Here is a 26,308-nt window from a genome sequence, read left to right on the forward strand (position 1 = left end):
TCCCTGTGTGCGATTAGGCGGTACTTCCACGGGGAGGAGCAGAGGCAAGTGGAGACTTGTGGATATGGTGCACCTGGGGAAGGTATTCTGGGTTAAGGCCCAGCTTGTCCCTTCCTGAACTCACCCAGCAGCATGTGGCCTCCCCAGGGGCAAACCTTCCTGGTGGCCAGTGCAGGGGCTTTACTTTCTTGTCAGCTTTTGTACCCCAAGGGACCTCTCCTTACCTAGCTCTGTGATCTGTGCCTCTTGCCCCTGCCCTTGAGCAGCAGGTTCTGAGGCACAGATGGGAACAGATTCAGACATCCTCTCTAGAAGCTTCGTTTAGCTCTTAAAGGTGTCTTCAGCTTCTCCTGTCCCTGGCCCCAGTGTCCTCTGACACCAGTGTCCCCTGGCTCCAGCCTGGCCTTTAGCTTCAGGATGGGAGACAGAGAGAGGGAGCATGAAGGCCTCTCTTAGTGACTGTTCTTGGGAATTCAGAACAGAAGCAAGAGCACTCACTGTGAGCTGGTCTCAGGCCTGGTGTTAGGAAATTACCAGTCACTAGATGTAAGATAGTGACTAAATCCCCCCTCCCCATGTGAAACTGAGGCATGGGCTAGACCATCGGTTCTCAACCTGTGGGTCAGATCCCTTTGGCTAATTGCTGTCTTAAAAAAATTATTTATGTTATGATTTGTAGCAGTAGCAAAATTACGGTCATGAAGCAGCAAGGAGAATAATTTTATGGTTGGGGTCACCACTACATGAGGAACCGTATTGAAGGGTCTCAGCTTTAGGAAGGTTTCAGGTCCTACTTCCACTGAGAGCCTGGTGTATACACTGGCCTCTTTTCTGGGCAAACTTTGGCTTTACTGTGAGAGTCTGCAGAAGGGCTGGTTCCAGAGTGCAGGAAAGTGTGGGCAGCCTGGCCTGGAGACACGAGAGTTCCGAGTTTGCTATTCTCAGCCAGGGGCTGCGGTACGGCTCTGTCCTTGACTCTGAGGGCTTGGTAAAGAAGCAGAGTCTCAGACAGACAAACAAGGTGGGACACCCTCCCAGGTATGAAGAAGCATAAACACAGAATTACAGAGGGAGAATACCAGGTGTAATGGAGCATTCACAGTTTCATGGTCTCCCGGTTCACCCCGAAGATGGGGAGGGGCGGGGAATACACCCGAGGAAAGAATGGAACCTGGCTATGTATTCTGGCTGGAGAAAAATGCGCCTAGATCTTCTCGCAATATTTGAAATCATCTTGGGAGGGAATGGGATACTGGAGTGGCTGCTATGGTGGGAACTTGGAGTGACCTGGGGTAACAACTCACCAGTCAGTGAGTGCTCTTGCAACACAAGGATAGACAGAGAGGAGTAGGATTGAGCATCCAGAAGACAGCATCGAAGCAGTCTGTCTAGAGCAGGCTATTATGAAATATTGTACCTGGGGGTGCACTTTGACTCAGAGTAGGGGGGAAGGTTTGGTGGATTGGGGTAAAGCAGAATGTCAATTCTGGCATCATCTGAAGGCATCCTGAACCAAACTCAAACACTAGCTCCTGCATGCCTTTTGTGCAAGCAAGCAGGCAGAACCAGCTCTGCAGGCCTGCTGGTGACATCATTAGGCAATGTCTAGGTTAGTTGCACAAGGCTGAAGATGACACCCATGGCCACGGGCACTCATCTCCCGGACCTCCATCCTATGTACAGACTCGGAGCACAGGCTGTGCTGGGAAAAGATTATGTGTTGTGCCACATGATGGTGGCCCTTTCCTCTAGCCGGTCTCAGTGTTTGCCTCTCTACGCTCAATGTCCCAAGTGGTCCCATAGATACTCATTGGTCCAGCTTATACCTCTGAGTTTTCTCAGGCTATGTTAGCAGATAAGATGAAGAGGGATATCAATATCTCCTTTATCCATTGTCCTTCCTAACCATCCCAAGTCCCTCCAGCTCCAGCTGCCTGCTCTAGGTGGCCCTGTCTTAAGGCGCATTTGACCTGGTCTCTGGGTTGACATCGTTGGCATAGGAAAGCATACTCTGGAGTGCTACCCTAAAGAGGCTCATGCTAAGTGACTTGTCCACACTCTAGACACCCTCATTTGGCTCACTTCTCTTACTTTGCCCTGTGCCTTGAGCTCTCATCTTCTTGCCCAATTCTCTGAGCAAGGCGGAGCCACTAGGGTACCAGGCTAATGCAGCCACCGGTCCTTGGGTTTCTTGCTGTGTTCGTTTGGGGAGGAAAGCTCCTTGAGCAGATGGTAGGGACTGAGATTCAGACTAAAAGCTGGGGTCCCTAGAATCTCGCTGGGCATTTTCAGGGTTTAGGAGTGAGACAGGGGCATGATCAGTTGGATGGGGGAGGGGGTCAATTAAAGGATTGGAAAGTGAGAACCAGGCAGGTGGTTGGTGATCCAGTCTCTATGGAGCTCCTGTGGGCCAGGGTTGGGCTCAGTATTTGCATGGTTACAAATGAAGCAGTCCTGAGACAGGGAGGGCAGGCTCAGTGATACAGAGACTCACCCAAAGGCCGGGGATGAAGAGCAGGGGTGAGGTGGGGTGGGATAGGAGGATTTCTCTCTACCACTTCAAATCTCTTTTCCCGATTAGAAGGGTCTTCTTGTGATCATTGAAATCCAAGGGCTTCCAAACAATAGGCTGTAGGCTGGGGTTACTCGATGATCTATTAGAACACAGAGTCCCAGTCTTTGCTCCTGGGCATTGTGGTTCACACGGATGCTAATGTATAGCTGGGCAGAGGAAGGTATCCCAATTCACCAAGAGGGAAGTGAGGCTGAGGGATGGGTAGTGACAGCCGTAGGGTTCCTCAATGGTCTACAGATGCCAGGATGAAACCTTGAACCCTCAACCTGGGTCAGGATGAAGTAGAGGGAGTGAGAGGGGACCCTCAGTGAAGCCGACGGATGGATATAGGGCCATTTGACATGTGTGCATAGAAATATGAAATCTAGTCAGCACTTCAGATTCTTATCCAGGTAATTACTGTGTGTCTGAGAATACAAATTTGGCAATTAACTGGCTCATTTGGTAAATGTCACAGCCCAGGGCCCATGCAGTTAATTCACGCTGACAGAACGGCCGGGCCCGGCCAGGTTCTTCTTTTCCGGGGCCCTGCCTGTTCACCTGTCTAGTGCTTGACTTTGTCTACACTTGATGGCCAATCTAGGCTGAAGCACCTCAGGAAGTGCCTTCCCTCTACTCTCAGGGGGCTTCTTACTCACTCAAGGCCACAAGAATTTTAATGCTGGGTGACCCACACAGGGGCCATCTTAGCCATCACAGAGGAGAGAGGCCCCAGACAGTGTGGGAGAAGGGAACAAAGGAAGCATTTAGAAACAGGCCTGGGCAGGGTGTGAGGAAAGAATCGAGGAGTGGGAGGAAGCCAGGAGGGAGGAATGGGGAGGGGTGGAGCACTAGGGAGCTGAGGTCCTGGCAGTCATCGGGGGAGTGGTAAGGGGAGCACGTGTGTATGTGTGCGTGTGCGTGTGCGTGTATGTGTGTGTATGTCCCAGGAATGTCTAGACTCCTTACCTGAGAGATGCTTCTGAAGGCCACAGAATAAGAAGTGGGCCCCGTGATTGCAACTTGGCTGAACATCTCTTTCTCAGCATGCACACTTGGACCAGCTACACAGCCCCTCTAGGTCTTGGTTGCTGCTTCTGCAATGTGTGGTTAACGCCACTGATCTCCACAGGGTCTTTGGCTTATAGGAGATGCTCAATAGACCAGTGCCTTTCTTCCTCCTACAGTCATGGTATCTTTGGGCATCCTGTTGTTACTTTCTAAGCAGAAAAACCCCTGACAAGCACTAAGAAGATCTGAGGCACATCCCTAGGGACCTGACCCTAACACTTGTCCTCCATGGGGCAGGAAGGGATGTCCTAGACGGGAGAAGGGACCATTACTGTGACACTACTCCCAGCCCCAGGAATACGCTGTATCCTGCAAGGTCTTGTCTTGTTGACTGTGGTGTGGGTACCGGGGCCTCTCCTCGCCCGTGTCGGACATCTTTAGAGCCTTAGAGAAGAGAAGGGCCAGTCTCTCCTCTGCCCTGACCCATTCTGCCGCCCACTGATGCAGACAGCTTGTCTCCACTTCTGATCTTGCCCTTGCACGTGCCCAGGCTGGCCATCTCCTCCTGCCAACATAGGTGGCTGGGCAACACCTCCACTCTCCTCTCCAGACCTCAGATGGCCCCTGCCCTCCCCCTTTCCCTCCCTGCCTTTCATAAAGTAGACTCCCGGGAGCTGATGTCTCTTTGTCCTTAGCTTAAGTGCTTCATGGTCTAAACTGCATCCCTTGACTGGATCCCTTGAGCTGGATCCCTTAGACTCAGGACCTCCTTCTTTCTTCTTGGCTAACCAATCCATTTTCCTAGGAAGAGCCTTAACCCAGCTGTGGGCTGGCCATCCAGCTCTTGATAGGTGTCTCTCGACACCACTGCTCACCTCCAGCTCTTAACTCTGGCATTCATCTTCTCCCACCAGCAGGGCTTTGCTGGTCCTTAGTCTTTTCTACCTCCACCCTGCTTCCACCAGGGTCCTCCACTTGCAAGTGGATATCTTACATTTTAAAGATATCCCATCTTTATGAAAGAGTCTACTTTATGAAAGGCAGGGAGGGAAAGGGGGAGGGCAGGGACCATCTGAGGTCCCAGCCACTGTCCACTCCTCGGTCTGCCTTCAGTATCTTGACCGTGTCTATACCACATCTGGACTCCATCAGGCCCCACGTACCAACCTCACCATCTAATTGAGCACTAGTCACCTGAGAACATCTGCACCTACCCTACTCGCCATGTCTACTGCCTTGCCCCACCTGGGAGGTGCCAGAGAGAAGTGGCCACGGGGACATGATTCAGTCAGTGCCAGGTGCTTTCTGAGAGCTTCACTTGGTGATTCTCATCTCTCCTACACCCTCTCTAGTGGGAATGGATGCTCAGGTTTCCTCCACTGCACAGATGGGGCTGGAGCATAGGCGAGTGAAGGAACTTAGACCCCACAGCCTGCCCGCGGGTGTTGGTTAAGGGTCTCCATCTTGGATTCTTATTCATGAGCCTTGAGAGAGCCAATTCAAAAGGCTCAGCTGCAGAAGATGGGAGGCCTCCTGCTGTACTTGGATTCTGGTCACCTTCAGGACTTCTTTAGGAATGTGAGAGTTGCTGGGACACACTCCTTATCACACTTCATCTATCCCTCAGGGTACAGAGCTGCTACTCAGGCCTGGACCACATTAGGGTCTTCAGACCACTGGCTCTGCCGAGTGTTTCCTGGGCACCTTGACTCTTCACCCTCTGGAGCTGGAGGGCGGGGGCTTACTCTCTTTGTTCTCTTCTCCCCTCCCGCTACTGCGTCTTCTCCCAAGCTTTGGTCCAGAGACCCAGCCAAGTCCCCATCCTCATCTCTTCCTGCAAGCCTGTCTTCCTCTCTGGTGATGGTATTTTCCATGCTGTGGGGGGTTTTCAGACGTTGGCGGTGGAACAGGTGCTTGCTGGGAACATCTTAGCAGAGCATGGAAGCAGGACTTTCTGTCTGGGGGTGGGATCTCTGTGACCACTGAGTCCCTGTTTTTCACACCTCCGGACACCATTTCTAAAAAGCCAGTGGGAACCTATTTACCATCAGAAGCCGTGCTCTGGGGATTGCAGCTAGCATCCAGGGCGTTTCAGCCTCAGCCTCAGCCTCAGCCTCAGCCTCAGCCTCAGCCTCAGCCTCAGCCTCAGCCTCAGCCTCAGCCCCAGCCCCAGCCCCAGCCTCAGCCTCAGCCTCAGCCCCAGCCTCAGCCTCAGCCTCAGGCACCCCATAGGCACCCCTTAGTCTGCTCACAAGAGGCTGTTGATGCTGCAGGCCCAGCTGCTCGTGACACCTTGCCAGGAGAGCTCATCTTCCTCATGGTTTGTGATTTCCTCACCTTAGCCAAAGTGTTCTAGTAGGTTCCTCAGGGAGATGGCTAGAGACAGAGGTGAGAGTCTGTTTTCAAACCCCAGTGGTTGTGGGGAGCTTTGAGTCATGCAAGACCTCCTTGAAGGATCACCCCTTTATCTTCCAAGCTGGATAGGGCTTCGGGAACCCAAGTGAGGCCCAGGAGGGAAACAGAGGTGCCCTCGACTCATAGAATAGTCTTGGCATTAGCTTCATGCCTCCAATCTGCCTCGGTTACAGCTACTTTTCAGAGAAGGACTTTTCTCCACATGTAATCCTGATGTCTCAGTGTCCTCCTGATAGAGCTTCTTCCGAGACCACCACGGGGTCTGACAGTCTGTGAGCCTCTGAACAGGGGTCTCAGGTCCTCTCCCCACCCTGCCTGGCCTCACTCTGTAGTTTTTTTCTTCAGGGAGCCTGGGGGCGTGTTCCCGTCTTGCCTACACTGCACATATGCTCCCTTTCTTGTAAACAGGTTTACAGCTGTGCCTGCCTAGACGGAGTCTATGCCGGCGGCGGCAACCCCAACTCCTGCTTGCAACACCAGGCCTGCGTCATGCCACAGAAACGCTGCATGGGGTTTCTGCTACAAGACACTCCCTGGGCAGGGCTCTACCTGAACTGGGCTGAGTCCAGATCCTTTTTTTTCACCAATGGCCCAGGCCCAGTGAAAGGAGCCGGAGGCTTCCATCTTTCAGGTTAGGTGGGAAGCATCTAGGGGGCTTAGCCCCTATAAGAACACGGCCAAACTGTTCAGCCCTAGTGATGTATTAACACAGAAGTACTGTACTGGATATATTGCCGAGTGAAGGGCTATACGGATGGATGTGGAATGTGCCTGAGTTTTCTTGATGGCGAATCACCAGCCTGGGTCTCTGGGTCTCTGGGTCTCTGGTTCTGTCTCCCCCGCCCCTCTCTGGTCCTGACAACTTCGACCTCTATGTTTTTCCCTACAGACCGAGCTGTCACTGCAAAAGGAACAGCTGCAGCTGAAGATCATTGAGGTTGAAGATGAAGCCGAGAAGTGGCAAAAGGAGAAAGACCGGATCAAGGTGAGCCGCCCGAGGCTCTCCAGTTCTGCCCTCACTTGCCTGTGTTGCTCAGGAGAAGGCAGACCTCCACTGCTGCTGCAGGCTTTGGCCCACAGTGACACCCATACTTCTGAGTTTAGGCTCCTCCTTCCCCCTTTGGCATTCCTACCCACTTTCCTTCTTGGCCTAGGCCATTTAGGTGGGCTTTTACCTATCACCTGAGCCAACAGACAAAGACCCTAGAGCTGTTCCTCCATGTATCTTCAATGTCCTCTAATGGCCGCTCTGCCCACCAGACTACCCAGCTCCTAAACACATATTTTTTTTTTCTACTTGGGCCAGCATGGTAAGCAGTATGTCTGCTGTGGCTTGGATAATTGCAAACCTGTCTAAGGCTCCACTGACTGTGGAGCCTGGCCTCAGGAGCAGCCGACTGGTTTACTTTTGCTCTAGTTGGGGTTTTAGCAAGCATACTTTGACTTGTGGGAGACTGTGGGAGCATGCAGAGAGTCACTTGAGCATGGAATAGTGGCTTATGCTGACCCACCCACAGGAAAGAGCCACAGTAAATAAAAAAGAGTGGGCCATAAGGAACACCTGCAGACAGATGTGCAGGTGACACACACCTGTCATCCCAGCACTCAGTGGGTAGAGGTAGGAGGATCAGAAGCTCAAGGCCAACCTTGACTACACAAGAAGTCTGAGGCTAGCCTAGTTTACTTGTAATCCTGTCTCAAGCAACAGTAACAAAGCAATCCACTTAAAGCAATAACATATGCACTGTCATGGTTATCCGTAAGTGGCATCCCTCAATGAGGCCTTCAAATGAGATTTGTAGACAAGCAGGCTCGTCAAGTCAGGGCCCTGGGGTTCTCTGAGTCTATTCCTTAATGCAACCTTTCCTCAACCTTCCTCTGATTCTGGACTTAGAGCTTTACCACCAACGAGAAGGCTATCCTGGAGCAGAACTTCAGGGACCTGGTGAGGGACCTGGAGAAGCAGAAGGAGGAAATAAGGGCTGCACTGGAGCAGCGGGAGCAGGATGCTGTGGACCAAGTGAAGGTGATCGTGGATGCTCTGGATGAGAGGGCCAAGGTGCTGCATGAGGACAAGCAGACCCGAGAGCAGCTGCACAGCATCAGTGACTCAGTGCTGTTTCTGCAGGTAGCCGACTCCACTGTTCACATCCTCGGCCCCGTGGCTCATCTCACCCAGTTTCTCAGGCCCTCACTCCTTATCCACTTATGTACGATTACCCATTTACTCACTGCCCATTGACCTACCATCCATCCATTTATCCATACATCCACTCATTCCTTATCTATTCACTAACTATCCATCTACCCATGGTCAACCCATTCATTCATCTTTCCATTTCTACCCATCCACTCACCATCCATCCACCTAGCCTCCATCCATCCATCCATCCATCCACACATCTATCCATCCATCCATCCACACATCTATCCATCCATCCATCCATCCATCCACACATCTATCCATCCATCCATCCACACATCTATCCATCCATCCATCCACACATCTATCCATCCATCCATCCATCCATCCATCCATCCATCCACACATCCATCCACACATCCGTCCATCCATCCATCCATCCATCACATCCATCCATCCATCCACACATCCATCCATCCATCCATCCATCCATCCATCCATCCTTCCATCCACCCATCCACACATCCATCCACACATCCATCCACACATCCATCCACACATCCATCCATCTATCCACACATCCATCCATCCATCCATCCATCCATCCATCCACACATCCATCCATCCATCCATCCATCCATCCATCCACACATCCATCCATCCATCCATCTATCCACACATCCATCCATCCACACATCCATCCATCCATCCATCCATCCATCCATCCATCCATCCTTCCATCCACCCATCCATCCACATATCCACACATCCATCCACACATCCACACATCCATCCACACATCCATCCACACATCCATCCACACATCCATCCATCCATCCACACATCCATCCACACATCCATCCACACATCCATCCATCCATCCATCCACACATCCATCCATCCATCCATCCACACATCCATCCATCCATCCATCCACACATCCATCCACACATCCATCCACACATCCATCCACACATCCATCCATCCACACATCCACACATCCACACATCCACACATCCATCCACACATCCATCCACACATCCAAAATCCATCCATCCACAATCCATCCATCCATCCATCCATCCATCCATCCATCCATCCACACATCCATCCATCCATCCATCCATCCATCCATCCATCCATCCACATCCACACATCCATCCATCCATCCATCCACACATCCACACATCCATCCACACATCCATTTATTACTCCAGTGCCTACCAATCCACTCACCTATTACCCATCCATTCATTACCCATCTCCCCCTCCACTCACCACCAACAAACCCACTCATCTACCTACTACCCACACACCATTTATCCATTCATTCACTACCAATCCTTTCATCTATTTAATTTTCTACCCAGTCTACTCTCTCTACTACTCTAAGGATGGCACACAAGTGTCACCTTGTACCAAGTTCAATTGCTATGTACCAGCGGCGCTCTAGGCTTGATAAGAAAAAGTTCTGTGATTAATTAGTAATGCCAGCTTTGGGGAAGGGAGGAGTGGCATGAGAACATTTCGTATTTGTTATCTTTGATCTAGTCTGATTGTGTATTCAGGCATCCGTCTTTCTGTCTGCTAGAATGTTTTGATACTCCTGGGCAGGCAGGACTCTATCAGGTGGCATGGTGAATAGAGAAGTATAAGACATGGTTCCTGCCCCCAAGCAGCTGCAATCCAACTGGGAAGATAAGGCGTGTACAATTAGAGAACAATATGGAAAAGTGTGTAATTAAGTGATAAAGCGTGTGGCTCAGGAGATAAGTGCCTATGGAAATTCAGAGAATGGCTGGCGGGCTGGAGCAATCTAAGGACAACCTAGAAGAGAAGGTGCAGTTTGGAAAGGGTCTTGCAGGCTGCTTAGGATTGGAGGAGGAGAGATACTCTGGAGAGGCAGAAGGGATGTGTGAGAAGGACTGAGACAGGACTGTCAAGATGGAAATACACACACGGTTCTGGTATTTTCACATACCTCTTTATCCTTTTACCTAAATTCTATACAGTCTGTGTTACTTTTACAATATCCCGAGTATGTACGTTACGTACACATGAGTGGTGGGAGCCATGGAGTCTCTCAGACAAATGCTAACTCAGCCAAGGCTGATTTTAGCTGACTCATCTGTCCAATGAGGATAAAGTAAGGCTAGCTGTTGAGCGGATCCTAGAACTCAACCGTTCTGGCTCTCAGCACAGCCTCCAACTAAACCGAGAGTTCCCTTGCAGATCGAGCTCCCCATAACTCAACAGAGACCGCCAAAGTCAATGACTGCTTTTCTTTCTTTCTTTCTTTTTTTTTTTTTTGGTAGGAATTTGGTGCATTGATGAGCAACTACTCTCTCCCTCCTCCTCTGCCCACTTACCATGTCCTGCTGGAGGGGGAGGGGCTGGGACAGTCTCTTGGCAACTGCAAGGATGACTTGCTCAACGTATGCATGCGCCATGTTGAGAAGATGTGCAAGGCCGATTTGAGCCGCAACTTCATCGAGAGGAACCATATGGAAAATGGTAGGTCCTCCCTTGTCTGCAGGTCTGAGGTTGGGTGTGTTTCTCAGTCAATTCCTGCTGCCGGATTAGACAAGAACCTGGCTAGCTGACTCCTCATGGTCCCCGTTCACTCATCTATTGGACATGTTAGGGATTCTAGCACCCCCATTGAACTGGCAGCTATTACAAGGGGTCTCTAGAGCAGAGAGCCTCTGGGAACTGCTGTACAGGTGCCTCCTTTGTGGGCCATTCATAAAGTCAAGGCCTGGTTTCATTCAAGGCTCCATCTGACTGTTAGCTCGAATCTAGCAGCTGCCTACTGCTTGAATGGGCTGGCTTTGAATGGATGGGGTACAGGCTTCATATGGAACATAGAATTACATCTGGGCTTGGAGCGAAGCCTGTCACCATGGCTGTGATGAGTAGTGTTAAGCCCACAGGCTAAAATTGGCCTGGTGGTGGGTTGGAGGCGATGGGACTTGGCGTGTCTCTCTGACTCACCCTTGCTGAAATCAGCCCTTCTCTGCGTCACGCTTTCCTCTGTAGAGATCACCTGAATTATCTCACAGAAAGCCTCCTAACCTGAGGAACTGCCCTGTTAAGCCCTATTCCATCCAATCCCAATCCCTTTAGGGCCTGAAGCCTGGGTACTTTCTCCAAGGCCAAGCCCCAATGGCTCGGGTCCAATGCAAGATCTTCAAAAGCAACTTGATTGGGCCTCGTAGCCATGAGCACCAATGGGGATGATACTGTCTGGTCTCCGGGTGCAGCACAACAGTCTTCCCAGAGGAGAAGGGCTGGGAGTGTGCAGGGGACCACACATGCATCATACCACACAGTGTCCTCGTTAAATATGAGGGGTGCATTCAATCACACCTAAGGACAGATAAGCCATTTTAGCAAGACAATCATTTGGCTTAGAATGGCACTCAGATCCTGACAGCCTTTTCCTAATGACAACAGCCATGATCCTAATGGGGAAGGTGACAGCCGGTGTGATTGAGGGCTCCCCTGGAACGTGGCCATCATGCTGAGTTCTTTCCTTCCTTGGCCTTTCTCCTTCCCCTGGCAGGGCGTTGCATCTTGCAGATGTCCAGATTGTTATTTGGAGAAGCAGCCTTTCAAAGGGCCCCCAGTGGATGGGGAGGACATACCACTGGGCTTCCCACCATTGATCTGGATGCTATGGTTTCTCATTTTCAACAGGGCCCCCACCACTGTTGACAGCATCAGCAGTGGTTTAAGGAAGGACCCTATTATAGTCTTTGTGGTACAAACCTTGCAGGAGACTCCCTGGGTATTGCTTGGGCAGATGCGAGAGCACAGTCCTAGCTAGGGTAGGGTGGCCTGTGAATCTTGTAGGAACCACCCAGCCTCCTAGTGGCTCATCGTCCCATTTTAGGTCACGAAGATTCCTGCCTCAGTCTCTGTGCAGGTGTGGCCCTGCGTCCTATGTAAGGTGTGTAGTGAGATGGTAGCCAGGAGCAAGGCTGGGTGTGCTGACTCAGCTGCCCTGCACCTGTGCCACAGGCCCAGGGGGAAGCCTCCTTTGCCAACGTCATGTTATTGTCACCATTGACTGTTGGCTGGATGGTATCTGTTACAGGAGATAGAGGATGGGTAGCGTGTGAGTCAGACTTTGGAGTGACCATCTGTTGCTTCCTAATGATGGCTTGCCTGTCAGATCAGAGAAGCTTTTCACCATCTCAGGCCCAGGGCTCAGAGGTACCAGGCCAACTTCAGAGATCCTTGGTTTAGTGGGACCACAGCTGGACAAATACCTTTAGCCTACTGGGTACCAGGATCCTGCTAGATGCTGGAGAGGTGATGGAGATGACGATGAAGGATAGGCCTGAGCCATTTACTCCTTACCTGAGAGAACGTGGGAGGGCTGGAGGAAACAGCAGTCAGGAAGTAGTAGGGGGACAGGAGAGGTGTGGAGGGTAGCAGGGTAAGGGTAGAGCTGGACACCTAGAGACAGGGTAGTTGGTGTTTGAGAGTCTGCAGCTGTGTGCAGATTACCCTACATAGCTGACCGGATCCCTGGACCACAGAGGCCAAGTGAGAACCTCAGTCTACCTCCTGATGCCACCAGCAGTGGCCGGGACTGAACTGGAGTCAGGGATCAGATCCCTTGACTGTCCTATCGCCAGGAGCAAACCACCACCCTCACCCGCAAGCCTCGGTTTCCTTTTCCGTCACATGGAGGTGTTCACATCTGCCCATGTATTGATACAGAGATCAAATAAGAAACAGGTATCGACCATGCACACAATAGCCTTCGACAGGAGACGTGTGACTGGAAAGTAGCTCACTGAAGGAGCAGAGTGGGTGTGGACAGAGTGTTGTCATGTTCTCTGTGAGGGTTTGCCGCTCCCTGGGGGCCAGCTTCCCGTCCCCATCTCTTCCGCTGCTGACCTGCCCTCTTTTCCAGGTGGGGACCATCGTTACATGAACAGCTACACAAGCAGCTATGGGAACGAGTGGAGTACACCAGACACCATGAAGAGATACTCCATGTACCTCACACCCAAGGGTGAGGGAGTGTGCTACCAACGGTAGCGGTCCAAAGCCCCTCTCAGAGGGTTCTTCCTGCAGCGTGAACATAACTCAGTGTGTCTGGTTCCTGCATCAGTGCTTGCATTCACTTGGTCATGACACATGTCCTGGATTGGTGACAGGTTATCTAGCATTCTGCTCATTAGAGGCATCGGTCCCCTAAAGCAGCCCATAGCCTCTGTCCTTCAGAGTGTCTTCCAGACTCTCCTCTGGCAGGCCAGAGCTGTGTGGAACGTCTGCCCAAGTTGCAAGCAGTGAGCACTGGGCAGGGCTACTACTTCCAGGGCCAGTCTGCTCCTCTGCATTTTCCCCTTGAGTCACCTGCCTCCTTAGCCTGCCCTCCAGGGGGGAATAGCCTGGTGGGCTCTAGACCAGGGTATACCTGTCCTTGACTCAGGATAGTCAAGAATATTCTTAGAGGCCAGCAACAAAGCACAACAGTGCTTGTTACTATAAGGGCAGCTGTCCCAGGCCACAGGCCCAGGGTAGAGGGGGTGTGTAGGGGTATGCAGGTGCATGTGGGAACCAGGGAGCCTAGAGTGAAGTGGGGGTGCTTGGAGAATGGAGGGTGGAGAGAGAGGGGGAAGATCTGGGCAGGCAGATCTTGGCTGGAGAGAGGAGCCAGAGGCTCTGAGCAGTTACTGACAGACAGATAAATCCACAGGGCTAGGGATAGAAGTGAGCTCATCAGACAGGAAGTTCTGCACCCCACCTTCTATAACAACACCCAGACTTTCTGGAAGATTCTAAGCAGCAGAGAGGTGCCAGGATTTCCCCTCTGACATTCCTGGGGCTAACCAGGCTCTGACATCAGTCCTGTCCCCTCTCTGTCCTGAGGGCTGCTCGCTCTTAGCCAGTTCCATGAAAGGACAAATGGCACTGGCCAGATCCCCAGCGTCTCTCCTTAAAAGCCCCTATCTGCCTCGCATAGCCGGGTCACTCTGCTTTCAGCCCTGCTTGGTTAAGGACCAGCCTGATGAAGCTGTCTGAGCCCCACTGATGGGCGGTCCAAACGCCACTGGCTTCTGCTTGATTCTCCCTGCATAAGGGAGACCCAGTGACAGAGTGGCCCTACTGCTGTCCACCAAGTGTAGGGAGTATCTCCTATAACTGCTCCCTGAGAGTGCCAGGCTTGAATCAGCCTGAGGCTGGTCACTGTCCCCTCTGGCCTGTGTCCTTCTGTGTGAAGCGAGGCAGTGAGACTCCACTAGGGTTGGGAACTTTTCTGACTCTGACTCTGGCCCTGTGAGTCGGTTGTGACATCCATAGGTGAAAGAAACAGGTTCCTCTAGTGTCCCTGCCCTGTGGGGACAGGATGGGCAGGACACCTGCAACTCTCAGGCTCAGGGTAGAGGAGAGGCATGGGAGGAGCTGCTAAGACGTCAAGAGGATCAGAGAAAAAGGGCCACCAAAGGCTACCAGGCTGAGCCTGGAAGCTTGGAGTGACTATGACTCCCTCCCTTGGAGAAATTAGTTCCCAGGCTCAGGAAGGAGGGGTTCTCAACCCAGTGCAGAGGGCAGGGCTGTGATGGAAAAGGATGGGCAAGCAGTGCAGGGCTGGGGGAGTCAGCAGTGGGTGAGTGTATGGTGTCTAGGTGAGAGGGGTAGAGACAACAGGAGGGCCCTGACCCTGAGCTGCGTGGGAGCACAATGTGGAGAGCAGGGAGAAGCCGCAGGCTGTGTTGACACAAGATCCAAGCTGGTCCATTAGCCTTTGTAGGAGGCTAGGTCGTTGGGTGAGATCACACAGCATCCGCTCTCTCCCATCACCCACTGTTGTCAAGTCTCTTCTTCCTCCTCCTGCCCCAGATCCCAGCCTCTGCAGGGCAGTTCACACGGGCCCTGACTCAGGAATGTTGGCTTGTCAGCTTCTGTACTCTCAAAGCTCCTAAGTAGAGTGACTGAGCATCTTAGCACACCCAGAATTCTTGTGCTCTGGGCACATTGTGTTCCTTCTGCTTTCCAAAGGGTTCTCATCTGGGTGATGAGTTTTGTAACTACATCAGGCTAGACCCAGGGACTGTTCCTAATAGAAGAGTCCAGTGGGCTCTCGGGGAGATGTTTAGGATGATACTAAGATCCCCTCGGGAAGACGAGGTCCACAGGCTCAGCTGAGTCAGGATCACGTTTCTGCAATGATGTCTCGGCCCTACAGGTGGGGGCCGGACATCCTACCAGCCATCCTCGCCAGGCCGCCTCTCCAAGGAGACCAACCAGAAGAATTTCAACAATCTGTATGGCACAAAAGGTAGGCGGGGACTCAGCTTACGGTAGGCAGAGGCAGCGTAGGTGTGCAGGTGGGAAGCTGGGATGGTGGTGCCGGGGCTGAGCCATGGATTGAACATCTTGACTACCCAGTACAAGACAAATGTAGGAAGTGGGAACAGGTTGGGTCTCCTGAGCTGAGACAGAGAGAGAGTGAGAGAGAGAGAGAAAGAGAGAGGAGGGAAGGAGAGAGAAAAAGGGAAATTGGGAGGGAGACAGAGGAAAGGGAGAGAGAAGGAAAGGGAGAGGGGGAGAGAGAGACAGAGAGAGAGGAGGGAAGGAGAGAGAGAAAGAGGCAGGTTGGGAGGGAGACAGAGGAGAGGGAGAGAGAAGGAGAGGGAAAGAGAAGGAGAGGGAAGGAAAGGGAGAGGGAGAGGGAGAGGGAGAGGGAGAGGGAGAGGGAGAGGGAGAGAGAGAGAGAGAGAGAGAGAGAGAGAGAGAGAGAGAGAGAACAAAACTGCATGATGTCATTGGTTAGGCTGGGGAGGAGCTACTGAGATTCAGCATCTTTAAAAATCCCCAGGCCGCTTGTTCTTCTTATCCCTGAAGGACTGAAGGATGAGATGGGGGAAACAGGGTGAAGTGTCTACCCTGAGGTTAGGTGTGGCAGTCTCTCCTAGCGAGTACCAGGACTGAAGGGCCACAGACCTGAGCTGACTTTTGCACTTGACATGCAGTGGCGAAATGATTTATCTGAGATGCAAGTGGAAAGGAAGGCATGACCTGACACGGGTGTGTCTGGAAATCCCAGAGGCGGCTTCACAACTGCTCCTTATACAGAACTGGGTGTGGGGGAGGGGGGTGCCTTTCCCAGGGGAGCTGTCAAATGCAGGAGCTCCTGCTCCGTGTGCTAAGGAGGACACTGCTCCAGGTCAGGGTCGTGTGCTCATGAAGCCTCTGTTTTGGGGGGCCTGATTTCCTGCTGGAGCTTCTGGACACTTCCTGCCGTGTACAGAGAGCACTGGGCCAGTTCGGCCAGGCATCCCCAACCCAGAGACAGCTCTAGGAAGACCCCTTAGTTAAGAACAGACCCCTGGAAACTGGGAGGTCACTGCACTGCCATCTGGTGGAGAGGGTGGCGTCCGGCCTCTTTACTGGTTGTCATATAGAGGTTGAGACAGTGGCTCAGTTGGTAAAGTATTTGCCACACAAGCACAAGGACCTGAGTTTGACTCCCACCACTTACATGCAAAAGCTGGGCATGGCTCTGCGTGTCTGTAATCTCATTGCTAGGGGAATGGAAACGGGGAATCCGGAGGTCATCCTGACCAGTCAGCCTAGCCAAATATGCAAGCTCCAGGTTCACAAAAGACCCTGTCCCCCCACCCCCCACCCCCCCAAAAAAAAGATGTGGAAAAGTGACTCAAGACTCCCAAGGTCCTTACACCTCGTGGTTTACTATGTGCTTGCACACCGGCTCACCCACTACCTCTCCCCTATCCCACCTACAAAAGGTTTACAGCTGTGGCCACGCCCAGCAAGACAGTTCACTTTAACCACTTCGTGGCTGGTACGTGGGTCTGTGGAGGCGTGTCCTTGTAGGTTCCCAAGTCCAACTTCAGAGGGGCTACTTGCCCCATTTTGCTCAACTCACCCTTCAGGGACAAGAAGAACACACGGGCTAGTGGCTACTGCTGAAAAGAGGGCCTGACTTAGGCTCTCCGCTGCTGAAGAAGAAAGAACTTGAGGAGCGTGCCCCATTAGTGGGGACTCCAATGTCATCTTGGTGCCCTGCTCTTTTCTCCCTATGGCCTCTTCCTCAACACCACAGAAACCTCCTTGCACATGGTGCTCCGTTAGCCTGTTCACCCCCACAAAGAGGATGTCAGGCATTCTGTCAACTGCCTCTGTCCCCAAGTGATAGGATGTGTTTGTATTTATTTGTTCATTAATTAGCACACGGGTCCATCAAACATGCAGTGAGTGTGTTTTAGAAATAAGACTCTGGTAGGCATCGGTTTGATGCAGGGCCAAGCAAACATATCCCCAGCACCACAGGAGATGAACAATTAAGCAGCCAACCACAGCCCAGGGCCCAGGCAGGTCAGAGTGACCATAGGGAGCAGGAAGAGGCCAACAGGGAACTCAGGGGAGGTGACAGGGAGACCTACTATGTGAATTTGCTGAGGATGGGGAGCAAAGGCCTGTCCCAGGCAAAGGCTCACTCCGGCAAGAATGAAACTAGTGTTAGAGGAAGTGACGTCACAGCTTGGCTGGGATGCCAGGAAGTGGGTGAGAATGGGGAGCACTTGGGGCTGTGTTAAGGGCTTGCCTCTTATTCTGAGGACAGGAGCTAACAAGATGGCTTAGTGCATAAAGGCACTTGCTGTGTAAGCATGGTGACCTGCGTTCGATTCTTGGGACGCCATGTAAAGGTGGATGGAGAGAACATTCACAAGGTATCCTCTTGACCTCTCCATGTGCACTGTAGCACAGGCCACTCTGCATCCCCTGATCCCGCTAAAGAATACAAATCACCGTCTTATTCTCAGGATGGTGGCCTGCAGGAATATATCTATCCTTCATATACCTTCCATAGCAGGGAAGACTGAGGACAGGTGATGTAGGTGTAGTGGCATCCTGTAGTGGCATCCTGACCTTGGAGGTAGCCAAGGGACCAAGAGTCAAAGGTTCGATTACCCATGTCCTGGTCCTTCTCCATGCCAGCCTGCCTGGGTTTGACATGCTTTCTCTGTCCTGCCAGGCAACTATACCTCCAGGGTCTGGGAGTACTCGTCCACTATTCAGAACTCTGAGGACATGCCCACTGTGCAAGGCAACTCCTCCTTCTCCCTGAAAGGTGAGCTCAACTTCCTGCCCCTTGCTTTGCTTACAGGCCACCCTGCTTGAGTCTCTGTTCCCGCTCTGGCTCATTCCTCCCTCACACTCTGGAGGTGAGGGTACCAACTTAGACAGAAACTGGGCCTTGGGTGCATCCCGAGGCAAGGGAGGAGGCCGAACTATGGCACTGTTTCTTAGGTGTGACACACACATACTAGGTCCTAAAGATGGGCTGGGAGGCAGGAGAGTACCCACTCTCTGCATCCCTACCCCCTGGCCCAGACACTTCTGGGCTACTTTTCCCAGCCTCTCTCCTGTGGAGCTGATTTAACTCTGTTGACCCAGTAACTCCCAGCAGCTGACTAGACCCCAGGTCATGTAGCAGCCCCTTTGGCGAGGTGAGATCAGGCCTCTTAGGTCTAATTATCTTTTTCTATACTTGACCCTCACCTACCTACTGTATCCCTGGGGGTCTTGAACAGGTTGAATGGGCTATATCTCCTGCCCCCACCTGCGGTTAGGGTCATTTTGAGGATATTAGGCTTGAAGCGGAGTCCAGTGTATAATAGATCAGGGCGCCCTCCTGTCTCTCCCTCTAGGCTTTAGATACAGCTCTGATGAGGAAACATTTCACTTCTCACTGTATCCAAACACTTATTCTGGAAGGATCAGAGGCTTGTCCCTTGGGATGGAGAGGGAAAGGAGTTCTCTGGGACACCACTCCTTCCCGGACCTCCCCTCCCTATAGCAGACAGTGGTCTTTGAAGTGGCTTTATCACCTAGTGGCATCCTGACCTTGGAGGTAGCCAAGGGACCAAGAGTCAAAGGTTCGATTACTCATGTCCTGGTCCTTCTCCATGCCAGCCTGCCTGGGTTTGACATGCTTTCTCTGTCCTGCCAGGCAACTATACCTCCAGGGTCTGGGAGTACTCGTCCACTGTTCAGAACTCTGAGGACATGCCCACTGTGCAAGGCAACTCCTCCTTCAAGCTAGGGCACAAGAGACCCTGGAAAAAGTCCAGTATCTGGGCCAGGTTTGGGACACTGTGGGACTCCTTGGCATGCTAGCCCCCAGCAGGTACTTACCTGCTCCTTGCTCAAGCCTAGCCTGAAGGTCACATGGTGCCAGGGGCAACGGCTCTTAGCCCTGGCTCAGACATTTCCCATCAGACTGTGTACAGCCTCCTGCCCAGGCCCTCCTTCAAGCTGACTAGGAATGGCCTAGCCAGGTTGCCCTGTGTGCCAGGATAGCCCGAAGTTCTGAGAACCTCTTCCCCACACCCTCTGCCAGGACCACAGGCAGGCAGGGCCAGTGCCAGTTCCCAGGTCTGTGGGAGGCTGTAGAACAGGGGGAGCATAGTGCCCCAGTGAGGTGTTAGAGCCTCAGCCTCCTGGAAGACTAAACTCGTGCCGCTAACACATCTCTCTCTCCCAGCAGGCACTGGGAAAGCCCCCTATCAGTTCACAACCTTGGGACAGGCCACTGCAGAATTTTCCAAACCACTGGACCGCAGTGGGCTGTTTAAAAACAATCCCGGTACCTGCCTGCTTCCGATCCCTTCCCTTCCTCTGCCATAGTGAGGCAGGTGGGCTGTGCCGTGGGAGAGCTCTGCCACTTCTAGGGGGGTCCTGGTCCCTATTCCTCAGAGAAAGAGAGAGAGATGCATGTTCCCTGCCCCCCCCCAACCCTGGCTCCCTCTCTTTGGACTTCTGTCTGCTACTGAGGCTGGTCTCCTGGGCCACCCCTGTCCCCACCCTTAGCTCTTACGGCTGGTATGGGTTTTTCTTTCTGGAAAGAGAAAGGTGAGGTCTCAATTTCCAGTTTTCATCCTCACCCAGGACCCATAGAACCTTCTCTTTCTCTGGCTGCTTCCACCCTAGGTGCAGGGACAGCCCCAGGGGTTCTCGCTCAGTGCAGTGGGAAGTTCTGCAGGTGGTAGGGCCCATCCCATGCAGCCACAGCCTTGCTGGATAATGGCTGCCAAATGCTGACCCTGTTAACCTTGGTAGCATCTTGTTCTTCAAGTCATGGGCGATGCTCCCTGCTGCTGAGCAGGCTTTCCACTGTGCTGCTCAGTCAAGCCCTTTATGGAGGTCTCTGGGCTGAGAAGGAAGGCAGAAAGGTAGGCAGCCTCACCAGGCTAGCACCTCCTCACCAAGTACTGAGAGCCACCTGCTGGGACTTTGGACTTGCTGTCCTCACCTTGAATGACAGTCACACTGACAAATGGCTGCCCTTCTGCCAGTTACTGGTAAGATGTGAGGCAACCAGAGACAGGCACAAGGAACAGGATGATGGATTTGGAGTTTGGCACGCCTTGGTTTCCAGTCCCGATAGCTCCTTGCTGGCACCCGACTCAGGCAAACTGCTGAGCTAAAAGAAAGAACCAAGCAGGGGGCAGACACTCACATGATGCTTGGCACAAGTGGGCCTCGATAAATGAGAGACTTCATATAGACATCATCCAGCACAGCAGAGCCAGGAGTCCCTTCTTCTGGGCAGCGTTGGCAGGAGCTGCTGACTGAATGGCTGTCCTGGACTCTGACTAAGGGACAGCTATGGGTGGTAACCCCTCTAGGACAGTGGATGGTGATTCTGGCAGCATAGCAAAGACATAGACTGGGAGACAGCATTCTCCTGCTGTCTGGCCCCATCCATCTGGCTGGCTCTTCCTCCTTCTGTCTGCCTTGCTGCCTCCTTCCTTCGCCTCCCAGGATATTGAGTTGGCAACCGCATCACCTCAGCTGCTGCACACCTCTGCAGGTGTCTGAACTTGGTCTTGGGCTAGATGATGCTTGGGGGTCACTTTGGGGTAGGCATCTAAGCCGCTCCATCTGTGGGGCTCCCTGATTGCCAGTCAGGGCTCCTCCTAACTGGAACATTTTGGTCTTCCCAGGCTATCCCTCCCTCCTCCGGAGCCAGGTTCCCAAGGCCCAGCCTCAGACTTGGAAATCTGGCAAGCAGACTCTACTGGTGAGTAAGGTGGGCCAGGAGAGTTGCCAAGCACAGGCAGGGGCAGGGGCCTGGCAACTGTGCAGGCTTTCAGGTTCTGTGCAAAGAAAGTGACTTTTCTAGGCCATGCTGGGAGCTTGGGAGGCAGAAATGACCCATATACACGGATGTAGCCAAGACAAAGAAACGGACTTATAGGCAGGGGACCTGAGTGAATGCACACTGCCTTTGATCTCAGCTTGGAACCTGTAACACGGGCATCCCATGTTTGTATTTGCAAGTGATCAGTGGGTATCTTTGGTGGCTTGGTCACCAAGAGGTATATGATTGTGAAATACTCAGTCCGCTGAGCTGACATGCTAGAGATGGGTTTTACTCCCAAGGCTACTTTCCATCTCTGACAGCATATAGGCCATTAAGGGTGATGGTGTGTGTATGGGGGGCTGGAAAACTAGAGAGGTATAGTCAGGATTCACTCCCTAGGCTGGGGCTGTGAGAAAACAGCACTGGAGGGGAGTGTGGCCAAGGGATCCAGACCGCCTGCTGGCACCTCAGAAGCACATAACCTTTTCAAGACTCATTCTTATAACGTGTTGCTGAGATGAAGTCCCTCCCCACCCCCCAACGCTAATTCCCTGTAGACCAGATGAGTCTTATCTTTGTCTAGGAATGGCAGTGATTACAGACTGTCACCCTGGAGGCTTCATCTCCCCAAAGCTTGCTAGGTCCTGAGAGGGCCATTCGATGTACCATGCAGGTAGCACCAGGGTTTTGTTGAGATTGGGGGGGGGCGGGTCAGAGCCCTCATTTCTGCTGCTTTTGCATTTCGAGGTCAGAGCATGGGATTTGCTCTGTTCTACAAAGAGCAGCTGGGGCTGGTTTAATTGGAAAAAGTCTTTAATTTGTGGGTGAGAGTTGCTAGGTGATTGCGTGTAATGCAGAGCTGGGCCCAAGGGCGCTGGAGCAGCAGGACTGTGGGAAACAGATAATGGGAGAGCCATTCCTCTCCTTACTGTGCACCTTCCTGATTCCCAGACCTAAGTCCCCACAGAGAAGGCTCTCCAGCCTCCGAGGCTCCAGCAGGACAAGGCTGTGCTGTCCTACTGTGGCACCTAGTGTTGGGAGGATGGAGGCCAGTGTAGGTAGTGTGAGGCCTGAGAGTCAGGCAGCCTGGGGCCTAGGCCCCAGCCAACACCAGCTTCCTATGTGAACTTGTATGAGTTGATCTTCCACGCCTCAGTTTTCCCTTTTCTAACATGAATTCCACAGCTTGGGTGATCTCACACCCCACTCACCCCCTGCCCCTGCCTCTCAGACAGTAACATTGTTCACTGGCCTGCAATCCACATGCTATTGACACAACTTTTTTTTGTTTTTGTTTTTGTTTTTGTTTTTGTTTTTCGAGACAGGGTTTCTCTGTGTAGCCCTGGCTGTCCTGGAACTCACTCTGTAGACCAGGCTGGCCTCGAACTCAGAAATCCGCCTGTCTCTGCCTCCCAAGTGCTGGGATTAAAGGCGTGCGCCACCACCGCCCGGCCCCACACAGGTTTTTAAAAAGTATTTAGTCTGGGAAGATGTCTCAGTGATTCCAGGGACATGATTTAAGAACCCAACACTGGAGTGGCTCATAAATACCTGTGACCAAGGGATTGGAAACTCTCTCCTCACCTCTATGGGCACGGCCACATATACACAAATTATATGTTATTTTGTGTGATACACACACACACACACACACACACACACACACACACACGTTTTTAAAGACAGGGTTTCTTTGTGTAGCCCTGGCTGTCCTGTAACTCACTCTGTAGACCAGGCTGGCCTCGAACTCAGAAATCCACCTGCCTCTGCCTCCCAAGTGCTGGGACTAAAGGCGTGCGCCACCACCGCCCAGCGACACAGCTTTCCTGAAAGAAAAGTTCTTACCCACTCACTTTACCTTGTGGATTGCTTTGGGGCCCTGGAACGGACCTAAGGGATAGAGAGACCTGGCTGCAGGCTCTGTTTTGCTAAAGCAGCCCTGTGACTTTGCCTGTGCCCTGTTTTCCTTTTTGGGCCTTAGTTTTGTCTTCTGTGAATCAGTGGTTTAGCCCAAGTGTGGGCTGAAGATTCTCCTGCCCTGGCCTGGCCTAGACCTGATTTCTACTATTCAAGAGTGTCAGACCAGGGGCTTCTGGGAGGCCTGGAGCAGCTCTGTGCCTCACCCACTTAGGGACAAGACTGATTCTTGAGACCCTCTGGAGGCCAGCAGTGGTTGTAGTGACCAGGGAAAGCTCCATTTTGTTCTTCTTTTCCACCTGGGGGACTGAGTTCTCAGTGGGGTTTAGGAGGAAGGCAGGAAGAGGCTGAGTTCCTTGAAATTGTCATATGACATGATCTACAGAGGAGGTCAGGAAGGCTCTGGCCAGGGAGGCTGGAGCTCCATGATTGTGGATGGTGGGGAGGGAGCACAGTGGAGGTGGGGAGCTGGCACAGTGATGTGCTCATCTGTTACCATTCTGTCAGGGAGAATCAGCAGAGAGAGCCTAAGCCGTCAGGTGACGTGCTTGAGACAGAAGAATAATACCAGGAGCAGGGGGTAGTGGGCTTTGGAGTCCACACCTCTGGGTCTCTTATCCTGCTCAGTAGCTGGTGACTTGGGCAAGTTGCCCGGCCTCTCTGTGCCCTGGTTTGCTTACTTACAAAGTGGCTGCGATCATAGGATCATAGTCGCCTATTTAATTGGACGGTTGTAAAACCTAATTGAGTCTGTCGATGGCAAGCCCTTGGCAGGGCGCTGCGTAGTCGTTTTGCAGAGCACAAAACGTTACAGCACACGGTGGCCGTGGTGACACTGGGAGAACATTGGTGGTGGGGAGGGACAATGTCCAAGTTCATATGCTAAGTGACAGGGACAGACTCTAGTTAGAATTTGGACTGGGAAGTTATGATCTCACCAGCCACCTCCTGGTAGCAAGGTAGGTAGATCTTGCAGGCTGCTTCGGAGTCTAGGCTGGGTGGGCTGGCTAGGGGGTCCTCTGACCACCCGGCTACCCTAACCATTCCTATTTTCCCCACAGTCTCACTACCGGCCATTCTATGTCAACAAAGGCAGCGGCATCGGGTCCAACGAGGCTCCCTGAGCTCAGTACGGAGCTCCACTGCCCCGTCCTCCTGTTGCCCCTGCTTCCCAAGCTGCTACGCTTTCGCCTGGGCAGGAGCCCAGCCCCACTCCGCCCTCTCACAGCCTCTGACAGCCCCACCAGGGAACCCTAGCTTTCTCTCTTCCTTTTCTGCTTGGTGACAGACAGTCACTGTGACTTCTAGGTATGAGGCCAAGTTACCTACCACAGGGGCGTGAGATAGCTGGGCTTCTTTCTCATCAACCAGGCCCACACAAGTGCCAGTCTGTCCATCTGCCCAGGCTCTGCCATGTCTAGGCTTGGTGACCATTTCTCTCCACTAGGTGCCTAGTTAAGGCAGCCTCTTTGTTCCCACCCCTTGGGCTCACATTGTATTGGTAGCGTGAGCCTGTTAGGAGGAGACTGGTCCTGTATGTTCTCTCACATCCCCCAGTATGGCTGGCCTTGGCCATGTCTTAGGGGATGCTCTCAGCATCTTGGCTTTTTCCTGGTCCAGCGGAGAGGCCCTGCCATGTCCTCCTTGAGGCTGTAAAGCCAGTGAATAGGCTATCCCATCAGGCAAGAGAATTGCAGCCTGGACATTTCTCTGCCATCGTTTGGAAGAGCAGTTTCCCTGATGCTTCACAATCCGCTCATGAAAGTTTGCGTGTAGATTTTCACTAATATGGGAATTTGGTGCTCTCCATGGTAGTGGCCAGCAGGAGGGCTGGTAAGAGTGGTGTCAGTTAAGAGGTACCACCCATATCAGGAGAGCCAGCCTCCATTCATGTCACATGTCACTGGGCTTTGAGAGGGCCAAATCAGGAGCAGCACTGGGTGTTGGAAGCTTGTCTCCCACTCTGGGCCGATGGGGCCTCATGGGTCAGCTTGCAGGGGTGGGGAGGGGGTACTTTTAGCTTGGGCTTCCCCCTCCCTGAATAAACCATTTGTCTCTTTACTTCTCTAGTCATGAGTGGATTGTCTCTCAGGGGGCCCATGTTACCCCCTCCCCCATTACTTTTTTTTTTTTTTTTTTTGAGACTGGGGTTTCTCTGTACACAGAGTCCTGGCTGTCCTGGAACTCACTTTGTAGACCAGGCTGGCCTCAAACTCACAGAGATCCACCTGCCTCTGCCTCCCAAGATTGAAGGCGTGCACCACACCCACTGACATTCTCTTTGGGGTCTACCTGGGTCTCTGAGGAAAGAAGTCTGGAACTTTCTGAGGCTCCCCTTTCGTTAGCACTGAACACAAAAGACAGAGGCCTAGGGAGCTCTCGAGAGTCCCAGAGCCGTGGTTTCTCAGCCTTTCATGCCGCGACCCTTTAGTCCCTCGTGTTGTGGTGACCCCCAATCACAAGATTATTTTCATTACGTCATAATGCCAATTTTGCTACTGTTATGAATCATAATATTTATGTCTTCCAATGGCCTTAGGTGACCCCCATGAAAGGGTCATTTGACCCCCAAGGGGTCATGACTCCCAGGTTGAGAAATGCTGCCCTAGGGTCTTCCACAGGTGCTTTGAGCTTGTGACTTGAGCCCTTACATGGAGAATGTCCCTGGGCCATGGTGGAGGTGTACCAGACCTCCACCATGGCCCAGGGACATTCTCCATGTAAGGGCCCTGGGTGGTGGAGGCCAAAACAGAGGCTGCCTTCCATGGGACAACACCATTCTGGGCTTGGAGTAGAGAGGAAGGAGACGACACCATCCAAATCCCTAGGACCCCAGAGAAGCTTATGGGACAGTCAGGGAGGACTTCCTGGAAGAGGCGATCAAAGCAGACAGAAGCATGGTGTAATAGAGTACAGACTTGACAAGCTCTCCTCTGGTGGGGCCAGGGTATCGTACATCTTTGTTCTCATGGTCCTTACTCTCCCTCCTACCCCAGGCTGTCAAAATGCTGATGGGGTGGCAGGGTATCCCCTACACCACACACTGCACACTGTGAAAGCGTGTCTCTGGAGCAGCAACACGCCTCCCCGTTCCCTGCCCCTCTGCCTATGGGTTCAGGGGAGTTTTCAGATC

General features: G+C 52.5%; 1 protein-coding gene across 3 annotated transcripts in view; it reads left to right on the top strand.

Moving 5' to 3' along the window:
• Trim29 (tripartite motif containing 29) overlaps positions 1-25,236 on the top strand; it is a 26,898-nt gene extending 1,662 nt beyond the window's left edge. Inside the window, exons 2-10 of one of the 3 annotated variants that reach the window (XM_076924809.1) lie at positions 6,870-6,965; positions 7,875-8,108; positions 10,439-10,637; positions 13,051-13,152; positions 15,331-15,423; positions 18,145-18,240; positions 19,657-19,758; positions 21,119-21,195; positions 24,237-25,236. In XM_076924809.1, coding sequence (XP_076780924.1) covers positions 6,870-6,965; positions 7,875-8,108; positions 10,439-10,637; positions 13,051-13,152; positions 15,331-15,423; positions 18,145-18,240; positions 19,657-19,758; positions 21,119-21,195; positions 24,237-24,299 — 1,062 coding nt within the window. In that variant the 3' untranslated portion in view covers positions 24,300-25,236. The remainder of the gene's footprint in view (positions 1-6,869; positions 6,966-7,874; positions 8,109-10,438; positions 10,638-13,050; positions 13,153-15,330; positions 15,424-18,144; positions 18,241-19,656; positions 19,759-21,118; positions 21,196-24,236) is intronic. The other 2 variants (XM_076924810.1, XM_076924811.1) reach the window with 2 other exon arrangements.
• Positions 25,237-26,308: the final 1,072 nt, after the last annotated feature.

Source organism: Arvicanthis niloticus, chromosome 26 (assembly GCF_011762505.2).
Source record: "Arvicanthis niloticus isolate mArvNil1 chromosome 26, mArvNil1.pat.X, whole genome shotgun sequence".
NCBI classification, from domain to species: Eukaryota; Metazoa; Chordata; class Mammalia; order Rodentia; family Muridae; genus Arvicanthis; species Arvicanthis niloticus.